Source organism: Silurus aristotelis (assembly GCF_946808225.1).
Source record: "Silurus aristotelis genome assembly, chromosome: 26".
Taxonomy (NCBI): domain Eukaryota; kingdom Metazoa; phylum Chordata; class Actinopteri; order Siluriformes; family Siluridae; genus Silurus; species Silurus aristotelis.
In genome coordinates, this window is record NC_139599.1 from 753,860 (window position 1) to 775,097 (window position 21,238).

Consider the following 21,238-nt stretch of genomic DNA (forward strand, 5'->3'; position numbering starts at 1 on the left):
AGATAGATAGATAGATAGATAGATAGATAGATAGATAGATAGATAGATAGATAGATAGATAGATAGATAGATAGATAGATAGATTCTTCAGTATTAGACACAGTTTCCACAATGATGATGTATTTATAAATTAGTTTGAGCTGAATGTATGTATATTGTATATTATATATATTATAAAAGTGTTTTTGTCAGTGACTCGTTTCTCCTTGTGTTTATTAGAAGCTCAGTGTTGTGGATCAGGAGAAGATCGATAAGCTCATGCTGGAACTTGATGGCACTGAGAACAAATGTGAGTGTGTGTGTGTGTGTGTGTTTATTACCTTTAGATTATATATAAGAATATATAAGATTCCAGTGCTCATATGTTTCTCTTTGGTTCTCAGCTAAGTTTGGTGCTAACGCTATCCTGGGTGTGTCTCTGGCGGTGTGTAAGGCCGGTGCGGCGGAGAAAGGTGTCCCTCTCTTCCGCCATATTGCTGATCTCGCCGGCCACGCTGATGTCATTCTGCCCGTTCCTGTAAGTCTGTTGCCATGGCAACTCCCAGTTAAACACTCACATATGTGTAAAGGTTGAGCCTGAAAACACAGTGTACTTAAAATAATAATCGAACACTCAGAATGAAAGTTCGACAACAAAATGACTTTTATACACCTGCTTGTCCGTCGTTCCCTCTGCAGGCGTTTAACGTGATTAACGGTGGCTCTCACGCTGGGAATAAACTCGCCATGCAGGAGTTCATGATTCTTCCTGTCGGTGCAGCCAACTTCCGCGAGGCGATGCGCATCGGCGCTGAGGTTTATCACAACCTGAAGAGCGTCATCAAGAGCAAATACGGAAAAGACGCCACCAACGTAGGGGACGAGGGCGGATTCGCCCCCAACATCCTGGAGAACAACGAGGGTGAGGCGTGATGTTTTTTCCAAAAAAACACTGCTTCTAATTCTTTGTTATTTCCTGATGTTGGTTTTTAGATCTTGTGTGATGTTTACATTTGTGCGATCTCCAGCTCTCGAGCTGCTGAAGTCAGCTATTGAGAAAGCCGGCTACAGCGATAAGATCATCATCGGCATGGACGTCGCTGCGTCTGAGTTCTTCAGGAACGGAAAATACGACCTGGACTTCAAATCCCCCGACGATCCCAAACGCCACATTACTGGGGAACAGCTTGGAGATCTGTACAAGAGCTTCATCAAGAACTATCCAGGTCAGTATAATCTCCTGGTGTTTACTGAAGTGAAAGCTTTCATAACCTTGGTGAATTCTAACTCTTTCCTCTGTGATCCAGTCCAGTCTATTGAGGACCCCTTTGACCAGGACGACTGGGAAAACTGGACAAAGTTCACCAGCTCTGTGGACATCCAGATCGTAGGAGATGATCTGACAGTGACGAACCCCAAACGCATTCAGCAGGCTGTGGAGAAGAAAGCCTGCAACTGCCTGCTACTCAAGTCAACCAGATTGGCTCTGTCACTGAGTCCATTCAGGCGTAAGGATATATATATATATATATATATATATATATATATATATATATACAGCCCCCTCATGCAGCTCCGCAATACGGCCTAACATTACATCTAGCTCAGTGACAGAGCTGATACTTGCATTCATTAAACCCTCTCATGCAGCTCTGCAATAGGGCTTATTCTTACATTAATAAAGCCCCCTCATGCAGCTCTGCAATAGGCGTATCCTTACATTAATAAAGCCCCCTCATGCAGCTCTGCAATAGGATGTATACATTCATTAATACAGCTCACAATATAAAATACATATCAATTAATACAGTCCCCTCATGCAGCTCTGCAGTAGGGTCTATCCATTCATGGGTTTAGCCCCCTCATGCAGCTCTGCAATAGGACATACCCATTCAATAAATGTTTTTTTTTTTTTTTTTATGTAGATCCTCAGTATGGCCTTCCTTTCATAAATACAGCTCTCTCATGCAGCTCCATAATATGACCTATCAATAGTTGCAGTGATTGTGTGTGTGTGTGTGTGTGTGTGTGTGTGTGTGTGTGTGTGTGTGTGTGTGCAGATGTAAACTGGCTCAGAAGAATGGATGGGGTGTGATGGTCAGCCATCGCTCTGGAGAGACTGAAGACACCTTCATCGCTGATTCTGGTGGTGGGACTCTGCACAGGACAGGTACAACATCTCTCTCTCTCTTTTTTTAATTTCTGTTTTTTCTTTATTTTTATATTCCTGTTTATTTATTGTTCTTTCTTTCACTCTTTTTCTCAGATTAAGACTGGCGCCCCCTGTAGGTCAGAACGTTTGGCCAAATACAACCAGCTGATGAGGTCAGTATCCTCTGTTTCTTTATTTCTACATGGTGCCACTTTCATCACTCATCTTTCACCATCACTTCATTCTGTCTTTCATAGAATTGAGGAGCAGTTGGGAGACAAAGCCAAGTTTGCAGGGAAGGATTTCCGTCATCCCAAATTGAACTGAGCCGCGAGGAACCTCGAGGAAACGAGATGATGTCTGTCCTGATCGCTCACACACTTGTGTCACACACTCACGTTACACACTTGTGTAAGACGCAACAAACACTCGCATGCAACACTTTTTATTAAAGACTTTTTATACTGAGGCTCGGTTACAGAGTCCTGCAGTTACACTGAGAACATCTGATACATTTTACAGTTAATAAAGACTTTTTCTGAAACAAACAAGTGTTCTCTTCTCTTCTCTTCTCTTCTCTTCTCTTCTCTTCTCTTCTCTTCTCTTCTCTTCTCTTCTGTGCAGAGTTGTGGAAAATAGTGTAGGGTAATGAAGGGTAGTGGAAGATAGTGGAGGGTACTGGAGGGTAGAAGAATGTTAAGGGTAGTGGGGGATTGTAGTGGATTGTTGAGTGTAGTGAGGGGTAGTGGAGAATAGTGAAGGGTTGTGGGTGGTAATAGAGGGTTGTGGAGAATAGTGGAGAGTAGTTGAGGGCAGTGAAAGGTTGTGGAGGGTAGTGGGGGGGTAATAGAGGGTTGTGGAGGGTAGTGAAGGGTTGTGGAGGGTAGTGTGGGGGGGGTAATAGAGGGTTGTGGATGGAAGTGAAGGGTAGTTGAGGGTAGTGAAGGGTTGTGGAGGGTAGTGTGGGGTGGGGGGTTGTTGAGTGTAGTGGAGAGCAGTGGAAGGTTGTGGAGGGTAGTGGGGGGGTAATAGAGGGTTGTGGAGGGTAGTGTGGGGTGGGGGGGGATTTGTTGAGGGTAGTGGAGAGCAGTGGAAGGTTGTGGAGGGTAGGGGGGGTAATAGAGGGTTGTGGAGGGTAGTGAAGGGTTGTGGAGGGTAGTGGGGGGGGGGGGAATAGAGGGTTGTGGATGGAAGTGAAGGGTAGTTGAGGGTAGTGAAGGGTTGTGGAGGGTAGTGTGGGGTGGGGGGTTGTTGAGTGTAGTGGAGAGCAGTGGAAGGTTGTGGAGGGTAGTGGGGGGGTAATAGAGGGTTGTGGAGGGTAGTGTGGGGTGGGGGGGGGATTTGTTGAGGGTAGTGGAGAGCAGTGGAAGGTTGTGGAGGGTAGGGGGGGTAATAGAGGGTTGTGGAGGGTAGTGAAGGGTTGTGGAGGGTAGTGGGGGGGGGTAATAGAGGGTTGTGGATGGAAGTGAAGGGTAGTTGAGGGTAGTGAAGGGTTGTGGAGGGTAGTGTGGGGTGGGGGGTTGTTGAGTGTAGTGGAGAGCAGTGGAAGGTTGTGGAGGGTAGTGGGGGGGGTAATAGAGGGTTGTGGAGGGTAGTGTGGGGTGGGGGGGGGATTTGTTGAGGGTAGTGGAGAGCAGTGGAAGGTTGTGGAGGGTAGTGGGGGGGGTAATAGAGGGTTGTGGAGGGTAGTGTGGGGTGGGGGGGGATGTTGTTGAGGGTAGTGGAGAGCAGTGGAAGGTTGTGGAGGGTAGGGGTGGTAATAGAGGGTTGTGGAGGGTAGTGTGGGGTGGGGGGGGATGTTGTTGAGGGTAGTGGAGAGCAGTGGAAGGTTGTGGAGGGTAGGGGTGGTAATAGAGGGTTGTGGAGGGTAGTGTGGGGTGGGGGGGGATGTTGTTGAGGGTAGTGGAGAGCAGTGGAAGGTTGTGGAGGGTAGGGGGGGTAATAGAGGGTTGTGGAGGGTAGTGAAGGGTTGTGGAGGGTAGTGTGGGGTGGGGGGGGGGGTTGTTGTTGAGGGTAGTGGAGAGCAGTGGAAGGTTGTGGAGGGTGGGGGGGGGTAATAGAGGGTTGTGGAGGGTAGTGTGGTGGTGGGGGGGTAAGGGGTTGTTGAGGGTAGTGGAGAGCAGTGGAAGGTTGTGGAGGAAGGGTAATAGAGGCGTCAGTGGGTATGAACCAGCATCTGTGACTTCTGTATTCAGTCATTAGAGCCTGAGCCACCATTGTGTTAATGAATGAAACTAACGAGATCATTAGCAGCTGTCAATCATCAGTCAGACATTCATATCAGAGCCTCCTGTGGATGCAGACAATTAGAGGAGTGTGCGTCACTCTAACAGTCTGGGTTTGACATCACTCCTGTTATTATTACATCCACATTAAAAAAGTACTATTCATCTTCTGGCTTTTATTCATGTTCCATTTATTCACCTGGAGTTTGGCTTCTATATTATTATAATAATACCAAGTTTTACCGTGTGACTGATTTAACCTTCAGCTGCACACACTGTGGCTTATATATAAGCAGTGGTGTCTTTCTGTCTGTGTCTCTCTCTGTCTCTTGATATGTCTGTCTGTCCCTCTTTCTGTCTGTCTGTCCCTCTTTCTGTCTGTTTGTCTGTCTGTCTGTCTGTCTGCCTCTCTCTCTATCCTTTTCTGTCTCTATGTTGTCATTTAAATATGAACTTAAACAATATATTCATAGGCGCACTTATTTTCATACTATTTCCCAAAAACATCACCAGAAAAAAAGGCAAAAATCACATCAAATAAATTTCTATTTCCAAATGTCATACCAAGAACCTTTCCAGCTGTCTCCCTTATCACGTCTACAGTAGTTCCCCAATCATCCAGCACCTCTTCACCACCACTGAGCTCCTGTCTGACCTCTTCCCCGAACCTCTCACTACAGTCTTCCTTCTTCAGTTTCTATCATCTTATTCTTCTTTCAGTCTTCACTCTTCTCCTCTTCATCTTCACCTAATGCTGTCTAGCTACACTGTCCCCTGCCACAGTCTCCAATCTCCTTCAGGTTGCATCTCCTACATAAAACATAATCCACCTGTGTGCACCTTCCTCCACTCTTATACGTCACCCTATGATCCTCCTTCTTCTTAAAATACGTGTTCACCACTGCCATTTCCATCCTTTTAGCAAAATCCACCACCATCTGCCCTTCCACATTCCTCTCCTTAAAGCCACACCTACCATCACCTCCTCATCACCTCTGTTCCCTTCACCTACATGCCCATTAAAGTCTGCCCCAATCACCAATCTTTCATTCCTACGTTCATCTTCTACCACTTCATCTAACTCACTCCAGAATCTTTCCTTCTCCTCCATCTCACAGCCCACTTGTGGAGCAGAAGCACTCATGACATTTATCATCATCCCTTCAACTTCCAGCTTCACGATCATCACCCTATCAGAAACTCTCTTCACCTCCACTACACTTTTACTGTACTCTTCCTTCAGAATCCCCCCTACACCATTTCTCTTTCCATCCACACCATGATAAAACAGTTTAAACCCACCTCCAATGTTCCTGCTCTTACTCTCTTTCCACTTGGTCTCCTGAACACACAACATCTCTACCTTTCTCCTCTCCATCATATCAGCTCCCTCTTTCCCTTTACCAGTCATAGTACCAACATTTAAAGTACCAACCAGAACCTCCACTCTCCTCCACTTCTCCTTTCCCTGCTGTCTCTGTAGACGTCTTCCTTCCTTTCCTTCTCCTCCTTCAGCCAACAGCAGCACAGTTTACACCAGTACCCTGTTGTTAATGATTCCTGTGGTGGTCGTTAGTAACTCAGGTCTCGACCGATCCGGTATGAAATTCTGATTCCTGATCCACATATTTGATTTGGCAGATGTTTTACACTGGATGTCCTTCATAACACAAACCTCCACATTTATCTGGACTTGAGACACTGAGAGTCTCCTGACCTGTGGCACAGTCAACAAGCCAGCCAACACTAATGACTGTGCCTTATAATATAAAATAAGAACAGTGCCAAAAAAAAACAAGGTTCTTTCTCTTTCTCTTTCTCTTTCTCTTTCTCTTTCTCTTTCCCTCAGTCTGTTTGTTTGTTCATATCTGTCTTGCTGTCTGTTTTTCTCTCAATTTCTCTCTTTTTTGTAAATTCATTGATTGCTTTATTGCCAAGTCAAACTTGAGTCCAATCTCTCTGTCTCTGTCTCTGTCTCTGTCTCTGTCTCTGTCTCTGTCTCTGTCTCTTTCGCTCTCTCTCTCTCTCTCTCTCTCTCTCTCTCTCTCTCTCTCTCTCTCTCTCTCTCTCTCTCTCTCTCTCTCTCTCTTGCTCCCTCTCTCTCTTTTCCTTTTTCTCCAGATTTTTTCTCTAATTCTATACTTTGTTCTGGTCTTAAAAAGGATTAAATGTATAATTTTTTTTCGCACTTCCTCACGTATGAGTGTTGAATAATCCGAACACGTGGTCTTTATTCACGGCACGTCACGTCATTTCGCTCCACACCTCTGACTATAAAACCTCACGTACGATTTATATTTTTCAGATTGTTACTTTTTGCTTTATCCGTTAATAAATTGCAGAATAGTTCCAGATACAGCAGCTGAAGACACACGTTTAATCCTGACGTCTAACGCTCGAGTCTTTTTCTGCTCCGTGTCTTAAACCCCATGATGATGCCTGGGTTCTTCTTCATTTCTCCTCTTCCTTCTGGATCGCTCTTCTCCTCCCTCCTGCTGCTCCTCTTCTCCTCCTCAGTGTGTGTTGAATCCAGAAAGCTGCCTCCAGGCCTCGAGGCCAGAGTGAGTAAATCCATCCACATCAACTTTATTTCTACAAGTCAAAGTATCAGAAATACACAAAATGATGGAATTTACTGTTTCAGAGTGAAATAAAATTGTTTAGAAAAAATACTTGTAACTACACAAAATTTTATGGCTATTTACAGTAATTAATTGAATGAAAAGTGGAGAAACCATTTTAATGAAGTAATTAATTATTTAACTGATCAATAAATTAATTAATTGATTTTTTTTAGTATTAATACTAAATAATATTCTTTATATATATATATATGTAATATAATGAAAGCTATTGCACCCCCCCTTAAATTCCTTCCTACTTTTCTCTCAAATGATTCCCTTCTATTTATTTCTATTTTGTTCTTTTCTTTTCATTCATTATTTTTTCATCTGTTTTGTCTCAATGTCATTATTTCCTCTCCTCTTTCTGTTCAGTAAGAACACGTTTGCAGATATTAAATAAATATTATTCCCAGATTATATTTTACAAAAATATATATTTTTTTTATCATTTTATCAGTTTTCTTTGTTCTTCATTTCTCTATTATTCTTTTTCTATATGTTCTTCTATTCTCTTCAACTTTCTTCTCTTCTCTCTGTACTTTTTTTTTTCCCTAATCCTTCTTTTGTGTTTTTTTTCATTAAAATTTTATTATATTAATGCCCCCCCCCCTCTCGTCTCGGATAACTGATGAAGGTGTATCTGTAGAGATGAGATTAAATGAGCTTTACAGAACTTTATGTGCATCTCTTGTCCTGGTGTGAGGAACATCTTCTCCTCTCCCTCTGCAGATCCTAACTGAGCTCTACAAGATGGACGAGGACACCGGGAGATCTTTACCCCACGCTGAGGGTTCGACTGAGGTCATGATGTCATCAGTAAGACACCAGAGGGACTCAATGAGCGAACAAAATCCAATGGTCGCTACAGAACGTGGGGCGGAGCCTGGGGCGGTTTGGCCACACCTACTTTTAGACTTCATGGGTCAACAGAACAGATTTAAAGGGAGAACCAGGAAAAACGTGAGAGGAAGCGGGACACAGGAGAAGCCGGGCGAATGAGGATGAAGGTGATGATGGGATGGAGATAGAGAGACGGGGGGGGGGGGGTAAATGAGGTAACACTTGGTCCGGATGAAGATCATTATTGGGGAATTTAGAGCTTTAACAGAGGGTCAAAAACTGAACATTTTTGTTTCCTGTCCTTTTTCTGTGACCCAGGTAAAGATGGAGATGGACAACAGAGGAGTCGGAAAAGAAGGAAGAGGAGAAGGAAGAGAGGGAGGAAGAGGAAGAGGTTTCCATATCCAGGAAATTTAGAGAACACTCAGAAATGTTGATTTATAAGTTTATTCCGTTTATTAATTATTAGATTGAAATTCAAGAGAGAAAATAAGTGTACACACTATTACTGATGTACTACGCAGAATTACACACACACACACACACACACACACACACACACACACACACACACACACACACGTGTCTGTTTGCTAGATTTGTACAGATCACTGTATTAAAACCCTCAAACAAAATAAAGAATTATTTCCTCTGCCAATTTCACGTGTCTGTTACGTGAGTTTTATCTGGAGAAGAAATTTATTTACACACCTGAGCTGAAATCGAACAATGTGTAACATGCAAATGAGTTTAATAGATGTCCAATTTTACTTCACCTTTAAATTAGATCTAAATTAATATGACTGGCAGGTGAAAGAGAGAGAGAGAGAGAGAGAGAGAGAGAGAGAGAGAGAGAGAGAGAAAGAGAGAGAGAGAGAGAGAGAGAGAGAGAGAGAGAGAGAGAGAGAGAGAGAAGAGAGAGAGAGAGAGAGAGAGAGAAAGAGAGAGAGAGAGAGAGAGAGAGAGAGAAAGAGAGAGAGAGAGAGAGAGAGAGAGAGAAAACACCCATGTTTGTTATTTTATGTTATGTTTGAAATGTTTGTTAGTTTGTAGTCTGATTTATTGTGTGCTGTGAGACATGCTATGATGTATAGTTTTAGGTTTGAGACCTGCTATGATATAAATGCGGAGATGTTCATAAACTGTTCATTGGGAAATGATTGTATTAAAGGGATCGTGGCACAGGTAAGACGTTTTGGAGACAAGGTGAGAGAGACGCAATTGAGATGGTTTGGTCATGTGTAGACCAGGCCTACGCTAGCACAAGTAATTGCATGGGACCTAGTGCGTGAAGGCGGGGCCTCCAGAACCGTAACAATACTGTACACTAGTTCACCAATCAGATGTGAGGACAGAGTGATATATCCGCTGTGGCGACCCCTATCGTGAGCAGGTGAGAAAAGATTTCTCAATTTCTTTCTTTATTACTTTACATTATGTACATTTATATAAAACTATTTGTTCGGGGTTTTTTTTTGCTTCTGCAGCAACATTCGCACCTGTTATGCGACACTTCAATGTGATTGGTCCACACTCTATAATATACTGATTAGCACTCTAATGCTGAGAGATGATTGGCCCGCTTGGCTGCCCGTTAGGATTCCGTGCCCCGCCCCCTGCTGAACTCCGCTTCAGGAGCTGCATACGGAATGATCTGGATATAAAAAGTCGTTTTTGCTGAGAAGGTTTTGGATTAAATCACTAGCAGCTCGGTGTGTTAAGGGTGTTCATGTTGTGTTTGAGGGTTAACTTCCGGTTTTATTCAACCCTGAGTGTGTGATGTTGAATATTAGAGCATTTTAATTCCTGTTAGTGTTGAAGCTCCTAAAGAGTTTCTTCATTTTACAGCTGGTCAACTCATTTGTGTTTCCTTTAATATTTAATGTATACAGTGTGTACTAATAGTAGGGTGTGTGTGTGTGTGTGTGTGTGTGTGTGTGTGTTTGTTACTAATCCGCAATGTGGCTTTAAATATCACAGCTCAGGGTGAAGTGTGTGTGTGCAGGGTTTAGTTTCAATTTGGAATTTAAATAGAAGTTGCGCAATAATAATAATATAATAATAATAATAATAATAATAATAATAATAATAATAATAATAATAATAACAGTATTTATTGTAGTGTAATTATATTATTTTTAAAGTTGAGAAATCTGAGGAATTTCAGTTTCTTCTCACTATTATGCCATAGCAGTTTATTTTAAAATAATAATTGAAATATACAGGATTATTACTTATACAGGCCTGTGTGTGTGTGTGTGTGTGTGTGTGTGTGTGTGTGTGTGTGTTTACATTAAAGCTCACTGTATAAATTACTTTATCAGGGAAGGTTCCTGCAGGAGGAGCAGCACTAATGTAGTGTGTATGAGGCGGACATGACTGACACTAATCTGTGTGTGTGTGTGTGTGTGTGTGTGTGTGTGTGTGTGTGTGTGTGTGTGTGTAATCCTGAGGACCTGAGTGTGCTAAGCTGTACACACTCTTCTGATGAGCTTTACAGACTGCAGATTTCTCTGTGTGTTTCTGTAGAATTCTATTCTGTTTTTCAATTTATTTATTGTATGTTTATTTCATTTATTTATTTACTGTGTCTGTGTTTGCCTGTCTGTGTCTGTCTGTCTGTCTGTCTGCCTGTCTGTTTATGTGTCTGTCTGTGTCTCTCTGCCTGTCCGTCTGTCTATCTGCCTGTGTTTGCCTGTCTGTGTCTCTCTGTCTGTCTGCCTGTCTGTTTATGTGTCTGTCTGTGTCTCTCTGCCTGTCCGTCTGTCTATCTGCCTGTGTTTGCCTGTCTGTGTCTCTCTGTCTGTCTGCCTGTCTGTTTGTCTGTCTGTGTCTCTCTGCCTGTCCGTCTGTCTATCTGCCTGTGTTTGCCTGTCTGTGTCTCTCTGTCTGTCTGCCTGTCTGTTTGTCTGTCTGTGTCTCTCTGCCTGTCTGTGTCAGTTTGTCTGTCTGACTAGCTACATGTCTCTCTACATGTCTGTCTGTCTATCTGCCTGTGTTTGCCTGTCTGTCTATGTGTCTTTCCATCGGTCTACATGTCTTTCTGTCTATCTGTTTATGGGTTTTTCTGTCTGTTTGTATGTCTCTCTGTCTGTGTCTCTCTGACTGTCTTTTTCTGTCTTTGTCTCTGTGTCTGTCTGTCTCTCCCTGTGTCTCTTTGTCTGTCTGTCTGTCTGTCTTTTTCTGTTTGTCGAGCTCTCTCTCTCTCTCTCTCTCTCTCTCTCTCTCTCTCTCTCTCTGTGTCTCTCTCTCTCTCTCTGTCTCTCTCTTTCTCTTGATCTCTATCTCTCTCTTCATTTCTCCCATATCTGTTGTCTATCTGTCTCTCTGTCTGTGTGCCCGTCTGTTTGTCTTTCTGCTGGTCTTTCTGAATATGTATAACTCTGTGTCCACAGGTTCACAAAATTGTGTGTGTGTAAGAGAGAGAGCGAGAGAGAGAGAGAGTGAGAGAGAAAACGGAAGAGCGAGAAGGAGAGACAAAGCTATGCCACTGGTGAAGAGGAACATTAAGCCCCATCATGTGTGTCGTGTTGCTGTACCTGAGAGTGTCGGCTGTGAGCTGGAGTGTGTAACAAACAACACACTGTCTGCCATTATTCAACAACTTAGCTGCCTCAGTATGACACACACACACACACACACACACACACACACACACACACACACACACACACACACACACACACACACACACACACACAGAGTTGAGAGAGAGTGAGATAGAGACTTGTAAACTCATGACAGAAATGTATATAAATGTATAATTCTTGTGTTCTGCAGGTAAGCAAGCGGAGGACGTGTTTGGTGAACTTTTCAATGAAGCAAACACTTTTTACGTTCGTGCGAACTCTCTGCAGGACCGAATTGACCGCCTCGCTGTCAAAGTCACACAACTGGACTCCACTGTGGAGGAAGGTCAGGAGGGATTGGATCACACACACAAAAACACACACACAAAAACACACACATAACATAATTTCAGACAGTAATCACGTTGAGTTATTGTGTAAATTCCCATTCTGTGTCTCAGTGTCTCTGCAGGACGTGAACATGTGGAAGGCCTTCAGAAGCTCTACAGTGGAGGATCAGCAGGTCATGTCTCGATTCAGCATCCCTAACCCTGTAGCTGAGATGTACAACAGCTGTGAGAGACCTCCAGCTCTCAGTGTTCTCTCCACCTACAGGTGAGGCCAAGAGTTTTGGATTTTCCTGAATAATCAGGATTATCAGGATTACTTTTTTTTTTTTAACTGCAGCTAAACTGAGCTGAAGCTGCTGCTCGCTGTAGAACCAAAAGTCCAGCTGGACCGGATCCAAATCCTGTACCCATATAACACTAACCATCTCAAACCCTAAACACTAGTGTTCATCCCTCATTCCCCTCCATTCCTTATTGTTCTGGTCACTTTTTAAAATTAATATACACACACACAGGAAGTCCCCGAGTTACGACGGTTCGACTTACGATTTTTTTATCTTACGATGTCTAATATAGATACGAGAAATCTTTTTAAATATTTAGCATTTCGTGAGGCAGACCTCTGTTATGGTGGTCATCAGAACTCCTCTCCATCATAACTTGGGGATGTTTTATTATTGTATTTTTAATTCCTTATATTTTTTTATTCTATTAAACACGTTTTAGGGGAAGGTTTTAATGCGAGCAGTTCATAAATATTTATTCCAATTAATTTCATGAAAATTATTTATATAGTTTATATTTATATGCTAGAAAAGTGAAGAAACTAATTTCAAATTGCATAATCACAAAAAAAAACCCACATCATCATCATCATCATGATGTAATTCCTGGGGTTATTTCTGTTCTTCTCCACAGAGAGGATCATGTGGACGGAATAAAGTTCTACACGGATCCGTCTTATTTTTTTGACCTCTGGAAGGAAAAAATGCTTCAGGACACCGAGGACAAGAGGAAAGAAAGGAGGAGACAAAGAGTGAGATTCAACTTTACTACTCCTTCTCCTCTCTTCTCTTCTCCTCTCTTCTCTTCTCTTCTCTTCTCTTCTCTTCTCATACCCCCCCCCCTCTTTGTCAGGAGCAGAGTGGTGTAGAGGATGGAGTGTTACAGCGTGAGGTCTGGAAGGTGCGTAAAGTGCGGAATCGTCGTCAGGAATGGAACGTGATGGCATTTGATAAAGAGCTGCGTCCTGATCACAATGTCCAACAGGGGGTGCTGTCTGATAGCTCACTGTCTCCTCAGGCCAGGTGGACTGCACACACACACACACACACACACACACACACACACAGAAAGAGAGAAAGCACTGCTGCAGACACTGCTGTTCTACATAATGCATATGGAGATATTATGGAGTTGATGTAAGCAGATATAACATATAGGTTCATATAGAGTTCATATAGAGTTCATATAGAGTTCATATATAGTTCACATCACTGATGCAGTAATTTCTAAATCATTAAAGGCTATTAAACAAAAATGTGTTTTCTCGACAGCAGACCGCCCCGCCCAAACATTCCAGACCACACCCACATTCTGGCCAACCACCTGTCTGATTCCAGCGAAGGGGCGGAGCATGAGTACCAAAGCATTGGTGGAGCAGTGGGTGTGGCTGACAGCAGCGTTCCTGCTGAACATGGATCAAATCTGTCCTCCTCTCTGAACATACTCGCAGGGGGTGGAGTTAATGGTGACATCACACTTCCACCTGTAGATTATGGGTAATGAGAAACTTTTGAGTCACACTAGCAGTGTTATTGTGGAGATTTTATTATGATTTTAAATGTATTTCGCCTCCAAACGCTTGATTAGTTTATTCTTTTGTTCTGCACCGTACAGATAAATAAGCATCCGTTTTTAAGAAATACATCACCTATTAAAAGAACACTATTACCATCATAATGACATTTTATTATAGTCATTGCTATTGAAATCAAAATATATACATACTTATGCATGTGGTTGGTTGGTGAATCTCACAAAAATTTGGCTGTTAATAATTAGAGGTCGACCGATTTTATCGAAAGTGAGGTTGAATTGTACTTGTAGTTTTTAAAATTGATACTGGATTAAAAAACAAACAAACACAAACAATAAATATGTAAAATAGTACTGAACTTGAATACAAAAATAAAAAAGTACTCGATCATTAAAATGTGCTAAATGAAATTTAAATACATTCATTTAGTATAATAATTTAATTATGAAGTTATTAATAATATATATAATATGGTTGCAGTGATTCGCCTCTAGAGGCCGCTCTCGTAATGACAGCAGACTGGTAGCCGGAAAAACTATGGGTATGGATTTTTGCAGATAGCCGATAGTTCCAGAGATCAACTATCGGTGCCTCGACTTCTATTAATAACTAAGCCGAACTTTAATATCAAATACAGAAATGAAACGATTAAAACATTTATTTCAAATTACATTTTTAAAATATGTCTCTGGCATTGTTCTGTGGGTTGTTCCACATGTGGGGACGGGACAAATTTGGCCTCTTGGCTGTAGTTTTGAGGACCCCTAAATTACATAGTATTTAGTTAATTTGTACTCTCTCTCTCTCTCTCTCTCTCTCTCTCTCTCTCTCTCTCTCTCTATTTTTCTCTCTCTTTTTCTCTCTCTCTCTCTCTCTCTCTCTCTCTCTCTCTCTCTCTCTCTCTCTCTCTCTCTCTCTCTCTTTCTCTCTCGCTCTCTCTATTTTTCTCTCTCTTTTTCTCTCTCTCTCTCTCTCTCTCTCTCTCTCTCTCTCTCTCTCTCTCTCTCTCTCTCTCTCTCTCTCAGTTTGATGGATTATTATGCCAGTTCCAGTCCTCTTCTCCCTCCTCCAGCTTCCATCATACCCTCATCACACAGCACATTTGCCACGCCCTTAACACCTTCAGACCAACTTGGACCATCCAGCTCTGCTTTATCTTATCCCCTCCCACCTGTTCCACTTCCTGGGCCACTTCTAACCCCGCCTCCTCCAGGACCTCCACCTCCACCTGTTTTGTCTCACTTGATGCGAACAGGGGAGGGGCGGAGTCAGGAGTCTCAGCCAATCACAGACGGACGCAGTGACTTGCTGACAGCTATACGAATGGGTGAGTGTGTGTGTGTGTGTGGTGATTTACATTACATAGGTGTTAAATTGGGTTCAGCTGAGGAAACACACACACACACACACACACACACACACACACACACACACACATTTAAAAATTTTCTTCTGCAATAAGCAGATCAAGAGCCTGTGTGTGTGTGTGTGTGTGTGTGCTTGTGTCTTCAGGTATTCAGCTAAAGAAGGTTCAGGAGCAGCGAGCCTTGAGGGAATGTTCAGAAAATGACGTGGCCTCCATCCTGTCCAGGCGTATTGCGGTTGAGTACAGCGAGTCTGAGGACGAGTCTGAGCTGGACGTCAACGAGTGGTCTGACTGAGACCGAACACACACACACACACACACACACACACACACACACACACACACTATACTCTGCTTAAAGTATTGGCACCCCTTTTCTTCAATCCATCAATAGACAAGGTTCAGTTCTGAGCCGAAGCGTTTCAGACATACACTCAGTGTGTTAAATTATTCATTCTTATTTATTTATTTTATAATTTATTATTTTATTACATCCCGTCTTCCTTGTCGCACCTTTTATGCAAAAAAGAAAACTAGATTTAGATTTATAGCGGCTTCAAATAACTTTACTACAATAATGTGTTTTTCAGAGATTTACTACAAAAAAAGATTTACAGCTTCATTTTATTTATTAATTTGTTTGTTTATTGGTTTGATTGATTTCCTGCTCAGTTATTAACGATAATTCAGTTATTCAAATCATATTCCTAAAGATTTGTTAATTTAGTGGACATTAATATCAGTGTCTGACTTTAGGAAACACAAATACTTTTTTATCAGCATCTGATCCTGATGTTTGTCTCTGTAACATTTATTTATTTATTTTTATATTTATATATTTGATCGATTGATTTAGCACTTGATCAATTAATTAATTGTTTGTTTCATTAATTGATTGGATTGTGTTTGGCTTGAAGGAGTTCAGGTGTGAATAGTGCATTGTGATTGGAAGTTCAGGCATGTGTTTAGAGCGTTGAACTCGCAGGTCGTTTGTGTTTCTCAGTTGAATCTCAGAAGATCTACTTGAAAGTGCTGCTTACAAACACCAGAAACCACGTCCAGTTCCAGGTCCATCCAGAGTGAAACAGTAATTGTACACATTTCCTAATGACCTTACTGTGCTCCATGGAGGAGTTTTGGTGAACACTGTGTTTTTGATCAACAGCTCGAGATGAATTTGATGAACTGGAGAAACATTTAAATGAGAAATAGAAGGAAAAACAGCACCAGGATTAAACTCCACAACAGCTTCATTTCTACTAAATGAGACTTTCTGTCTCCCATGTAAACAAATGTAACCTTCTGGCACTTCTTTATCCGTGTGTGTGATTCAGAGCAGCAGAATTGTAGATGTAACGAGTCGTATATTAAATGTTTAATAAAAATAAAGCATTATTTTAATAATTCAGTCAGTTTTGCTCTGCAAACATCAATAACAGCTTTTATTCCCCAATGCTGGGAAGTGACCCTGGTATCATCCACAGCTTAGATGTGAGTCCATACACCATTATAATGCTCTGTGCTTCACCTCCACATCTACACTAACATCCTGTAACACCTCCACCTGGATCATCACCTTCCAAATAATATAATGAATAATATCAAAAGGACAGTAAATACACAGACTCCAGAACAGAACAGAATCGGTTCCTGTGTTCTCCAGTCACAAGCAGGACTGCATCCATTTAGTTACCAAAAGACCTTTTTCTTGTGATGCATCATCTCCGCCCTCCTTCTTTTAGCAACATCTTCAGAAGATCTTTTATCATTCTAGAATGTTCTCACCATCTAGTCATCTGGGACAAATTGGTTCCATGAGGAAGAAGCTTCTCCACCTGCTTTAGTTTTTTCTTTTTCTTCATTGTAAGAATCCAGAGTCAAGTGTGCTGCTGCTTTCAGTCCTGATCAGTGAGCAACACTTAACACTAATCTAATCCACTCGTCTAATCCATTTACTTAAAGTATCTGGTGAAGATTTAAGACAGGAGACAAAGTGCCACTGATTTCTCTCGGGTCGTGACGGAGAAACGCTGAGGCACAAAAGCCCAGGATTAAATTCTCGTTATGACTTGAATACACTCTTGGGCTTTTTCCTGGATGTTAAAATTCATGGATGTCCTGGGAATATAAACTCAATCCCAACTGGTTTGTGGGAGGAGTCTCCAGCCTTAGCGCTTTAGAGCTCAGGTTTTTAAACATCAGAAGAGTTTCTCTATAAAACGACAAGCTGTAACTTTAAAAACAGGAGAGAAAAGAGGAAGCCAGAGAATGAGGGTGAGGGTGTTTATAGCTGCTATAATGTAAGTGATAACAGGAGCTAAGATGGTTAATATTACAACCTGTTTCATGGGGGTGCTGAAATAATTATTGTTACAACCACCGGAAGTACGAGGGGGTATCAAAACACTTCGGGATTAGTTTTTTAACACACCAACAGATGGCAGCAAAAAGCTGCATGCACAGTCACAGGGAGCACCGATCTTCTAGATCTATGTGTCTATTCTTTTATACATTTGCATTTATTTTTTTCTTTACTGCTGTAACAAAGACATTTCCCCACTGTGGGACGAATAAAGGTATATCTTATCTTATCTTAGCACTCAGATCACAGTTCTACTAATGATATAATACAATCTTCATCATCAGAAATCCCATTTCATATTAGGTGTCAGATGTGACAGATGTGCATATGTTTACAAATTTTTTTCTAAAAATGACTTTGTTGGGTACAATAATACTAGTCGTGTATTAGTGACGAGTCGTTCATGAACGATTTGTTTTTGAATGAGTCTTTAATGTACTCAGAAGATCGAGACGTCTCAAAGAGTGATTCGTCCATTTACTATTGGACACACATGAGCAAAGCATCGCAGTATCTCAGTCGGTTATATACAGGAAACAGAATTGACTCTTCTAGACTGAGAGCTTCTTTTCAATTGCATTAAACAGGAAACAGAATTGACTTGTTCATCTCATGAGTCTTCTGGTCCGAGTCGTTCATCCGAGTCGACTCCCATTTATACGCTATGAAGGTGATTCAAGGATTAAGAGAACGAAATGAACCGAATGACTCAAAGATTCATCAAAATGAAAATGTTTTAGTCATTTGGTTTATTTCGTTCTCTTAATCCCTGAATCACCTTCATAGCGTATAAATGGGAGTCAAAAGGACATTATTATTAAAGGTTTATTTATTTATTTAATCAAAATTTTTTACTTTTTATTTTTATTAAAAATATAAATAAAAAAATAACCTTTATAATAATAATCGGATTAAAGGGAATAAAACACCCAGTGACATGTTGATATTGGAGAATAAAATCCTTTTGTGTAACAGGAGCTTCACACCATCACATCTTCATTATTCTGTTCATTTAATTTACATGTCAGAAAAAAAGCGATCGTGATTTTATCATTTCAACTCTTTTAAAAGCTTTGTAGCTGAGATGAATGAAGAATAAACTCACCAACAATCTGAATAGAAGATATTTCTGTACACTGTTTATTTACTGGCACACACACACACCCACACACACACACACACACACACACACACACACACACACACACACACACACACACACTCTGCACCTGGTCGTCTGTCTGGCTTCTTTCACATTCTTTCTCACACTCGGCTCTTGTTGTTTCCTCGAAATGTAAATAGTGTTTTTAGTGGAATTAAAAAACTTAGACCACATCGAGTGCTGGTGTTGTTGCCCCACTACCCCTACACACCCCCTTCCCAAAACCCCCTAAGGGTTGTTTTCTTTTTTATATATTCCACACACACTTACATGCATGCAGACAGAGAGCTGGAGAAAGTTTCCCATTGTGATCTCCTACAGGCTCAGGGCTGTTTGTGCTGCAGGTTTGAGTGCAGCATGCAGCCATGCCCCGATTATTAAATCACTGTTTTACCACTCGACTTAATCCCTGGCCTATAGAAAAGTAAACCATTAAGAAGCAGGGAGAGGGTGTGTGTGTGTGTGTGTGTGTGTGTGTGTGTGTGTGTGTGTGTGTGTGTGAGGAGGAGGGTAAGATTATCGAGGGTAAACTCTTGACAGATCTTTTCTGACTGCTGGTTTTCCCACCATCTCCAGACATCTGAGGCGCTTGAGCTTTTCCCACAGGTGTGTGAGTTATAACAGGTGTGTGTGTGTGTGTGTGTGTGTGTGTGTGTGTGTGTGTGTGTGTGTGTGTGTGGACGTGCACCAATTCCAAGGTTTCTTGTATAAGTCTGGAAAAGTGTCGAATTCAGGGGCACTCGTTTTTTTGAAAACCGAAAAGTTTCCTTTTTTCTTTTTTTTTTAAGGATTTTCTTCATTTTTTTATTTGATGTTTGGTTTAAAATGAGTTTTATAACAGCATCATCTTTCACACATACTTTTATTTGCAAATGTTGATCTTTCATAGATCACCGGTCATATACACGATATTCCCAAAAGTGTGCTTTTTTTGTAAAGATTTTGTAGAGATTTTGTGCAGATTTTGTAGAGATTTTGTGCAGATTTTGTGGAGATTCAGCTACAAGGGTGTTTTGTAAAGTCAGGTAGTGATGTAGGTGAGAAGGTGAGGAGGTCTGGGGTGCAGTCAACGTTTACGTTCATCCTAAAGGAGTTCAGTAGGGTTTGGAGTTCTTTAGCAGGGAGATCTTCCACCATATACAACCCATGGAAATCAGATCTTATTGGAGCTGGTGTTTGTGCTTGTGTACAACTTTGTGTAACAATTTGGTGAAGATCCTCATATGAAAAAGTGGAAAAGTTAAGATACGTCTGTTTGTATCTAAATCAGTGTGTCTCGGCTTTAAGACTGAACTCCGGATGAACATTTTGAAGAACGAGATCGGGATCTAACGGAATGCCGTGGTTTTGTCTGTCTTTTTGTTTTGTTTTGTTTCTACCCCACCACAATACCGTGGCACTGCCCAGGGTACATGGAGACTTGCCAAGTGAGGTGGGGGCAGAGGGGGTGAGTCGGGGTGTCATGCTGGTGTGAAAAAAGCAGCCTGAACAAAAACAGGATGGTACATGCCAAGTGCTGATTGTCTCCTCGTTAATAGGCATCGAAATGGCGACTCGTGTTGGCATCTGTGTTATCATACAGGTGAACACGCTCCTGGGAAAGGGAGTGTTTCTTTTCTCAGCTCCTCCGAGGAGAGACGGCATGGCCCCGCTTTGTGATCTCCGTCCTAACCGGATTAGTCGTGCCAGTGCGGTCCCTGGTTTTCACACCGCTGTCTACTTCCCATCTCATTTGAATGTGATTAGTCCAGCTCCTGTGGTCCGGGGCACGAAATGATATAGAACTTCTTCCTTTCTTTTCGTCCCACAAATGAATTCAGACGGTTGTGTGTGTTTGGGATTGTTTTCTTTAATCAAACCAATTTACTGTACAACGTTTGATTTAATTTAAAAAAACTGATGAGAAACTGCTTTTTAATGACACACAAACAATTTATACATATTCATCTGAACAACTTAATGACATTCAATATTCTAAGATGGTAGACCTTTTTACATTTTGTGTGTGTGTGTGTGTGTGTGTGTGTGTGTGTGTGTGTTTTAATAGTATACACTGTTTTCTTTTTATTGGTTTTATAGCGTATTTTAGCCATAAAACGTTCATCGCTGAACAGCACCTCAACAATGATGGAACTTTAATGAATGAACATTCAGTGTAGATCATGAGGTTCCCTTTAGAGTCTGGTTCCTCTCAAGGTTTCTTAATCCTGCCATCTCAGGGAGTTTTTCCTTCACCACAGTCACCACCAGCTCACTCATTAGAGACAAACGAACTTGTACATTCTTTTATTAACACTTGTAAAAAACTGCTTCGGTCTTAATGGTCAACATCTGATGAATCATGTAACTGAACAAACTCAAAATAGTCAAATCGCTGAAAATTCTCACATTTCTAAATTGTAGAAAAATCCCAATGAACTCTTACTGCAAATATTCTCATATTAAATAGAATTCCTGTTGTGTTTTTTAATCAGTTTGCAGTCCACAATGTTAAACTGGTCACTTTAAGCTTCCATTACTTGTTAGTTAGAAACTGAAACTGCAAGATTTTAAATGTTAAAGACGTTTCAGCTGATCGTCTTAAATCTGATATAAAGTATAATAAAATATAATAAAATGTTTATAATTAAAAAATGAATGTAAAATGTATATAATGTAAATATAAACATGTGCACTTTTCCCCATTGATTAAACTTGGGCTGGATATTTATTTATTTGTTGCTCAGAGATGCTCCAGATAACTGTTAACTTTTTTTTCATGAACTTGGGTTTCATCAGTGCATGAGCTCT

General features: G+C 41.3%; 2 protein-coding genes and 1 long non-coding RNA gene across 4 annotated transcripts; all 3 read left to right on the forward strand.

Annotated features, from left to right (window-relative positions):
- The first annotated feature begins 138 nt into the window (after window positions 1–138).
- Window positions 139–2,682, forward strand: LOC310720605 (beta-enolase-like). The gene is given in 10 exon segments (XM_083531360.1): window positions 139–289; window positions 384–517; window positions 679–901; window positions 1,008–1,205; window positions 1,287–1,448; window positions 1,451–1,487; window positions 2,040–2,121; window positions 2,123–2,149; window positions 2,246–2,304; window positions 2,389–2,682. Coding segments are annotated over 10 exon segments (1,023 nt in total). The 5' UTR covers window positions 139–258; the 3' UTR covers window positions 2,459–2,682.
- Window positions 2,683–6,552: 3,870 nt separating this feature from the next.
- LOC310720692 lies at window positions 6,553–8,438 on the forward strand. Its single transcript, XR_014531801.1, has 3 exons — window positions 6,553–6,917; window positions 7,710–7,987; window positions 8,139–8,438. It is a non-coding gene; the product is annotated as an uncharacterized lncRNA (long non-coding RNA).
- A 2,826-nt stretch (window positions 8,439–11,264) lies between these two features.
- wasf3a (WASP family member 3a) lies at window positions 11,265–16,328 on the forward strand. Of its 2 annotated transcripts, none has more exons than XM_083531346.1 (8): window positions 11,265–11,437; window positions 11,601–11,735; window positions 11,851–12,004; window positions 12,658–12,775; window positions 12,877–13,046; window positions 13,296–13,520; window positions 14,584–14,885; window positions 15,071–16,328. In XM_083531346.1, the coding sequence occupies exons 1-8, from the start codon at window positions 11,305–11,307 to the stop codon at window positions 15,217–15,219; spliced, it is 1,386 nt and encodes a 461-aa protein (XP_083387472.1). In that variant the 5' UTR covers window positions 11,265–11,304; the 3' UTR covers window positions 15,220–16,328. The 2 variants fall into 2 exon arrangements, with proteins under 2 accessions (XP_083387472.1, XP_083387473.1); XM_083531347.1 differs by having other exon boundaries at window positions 13,299–13,520.
- The last annotated feature ends 4,910 nt before the right edge of the window (window positions 16,329–21,238 follow it).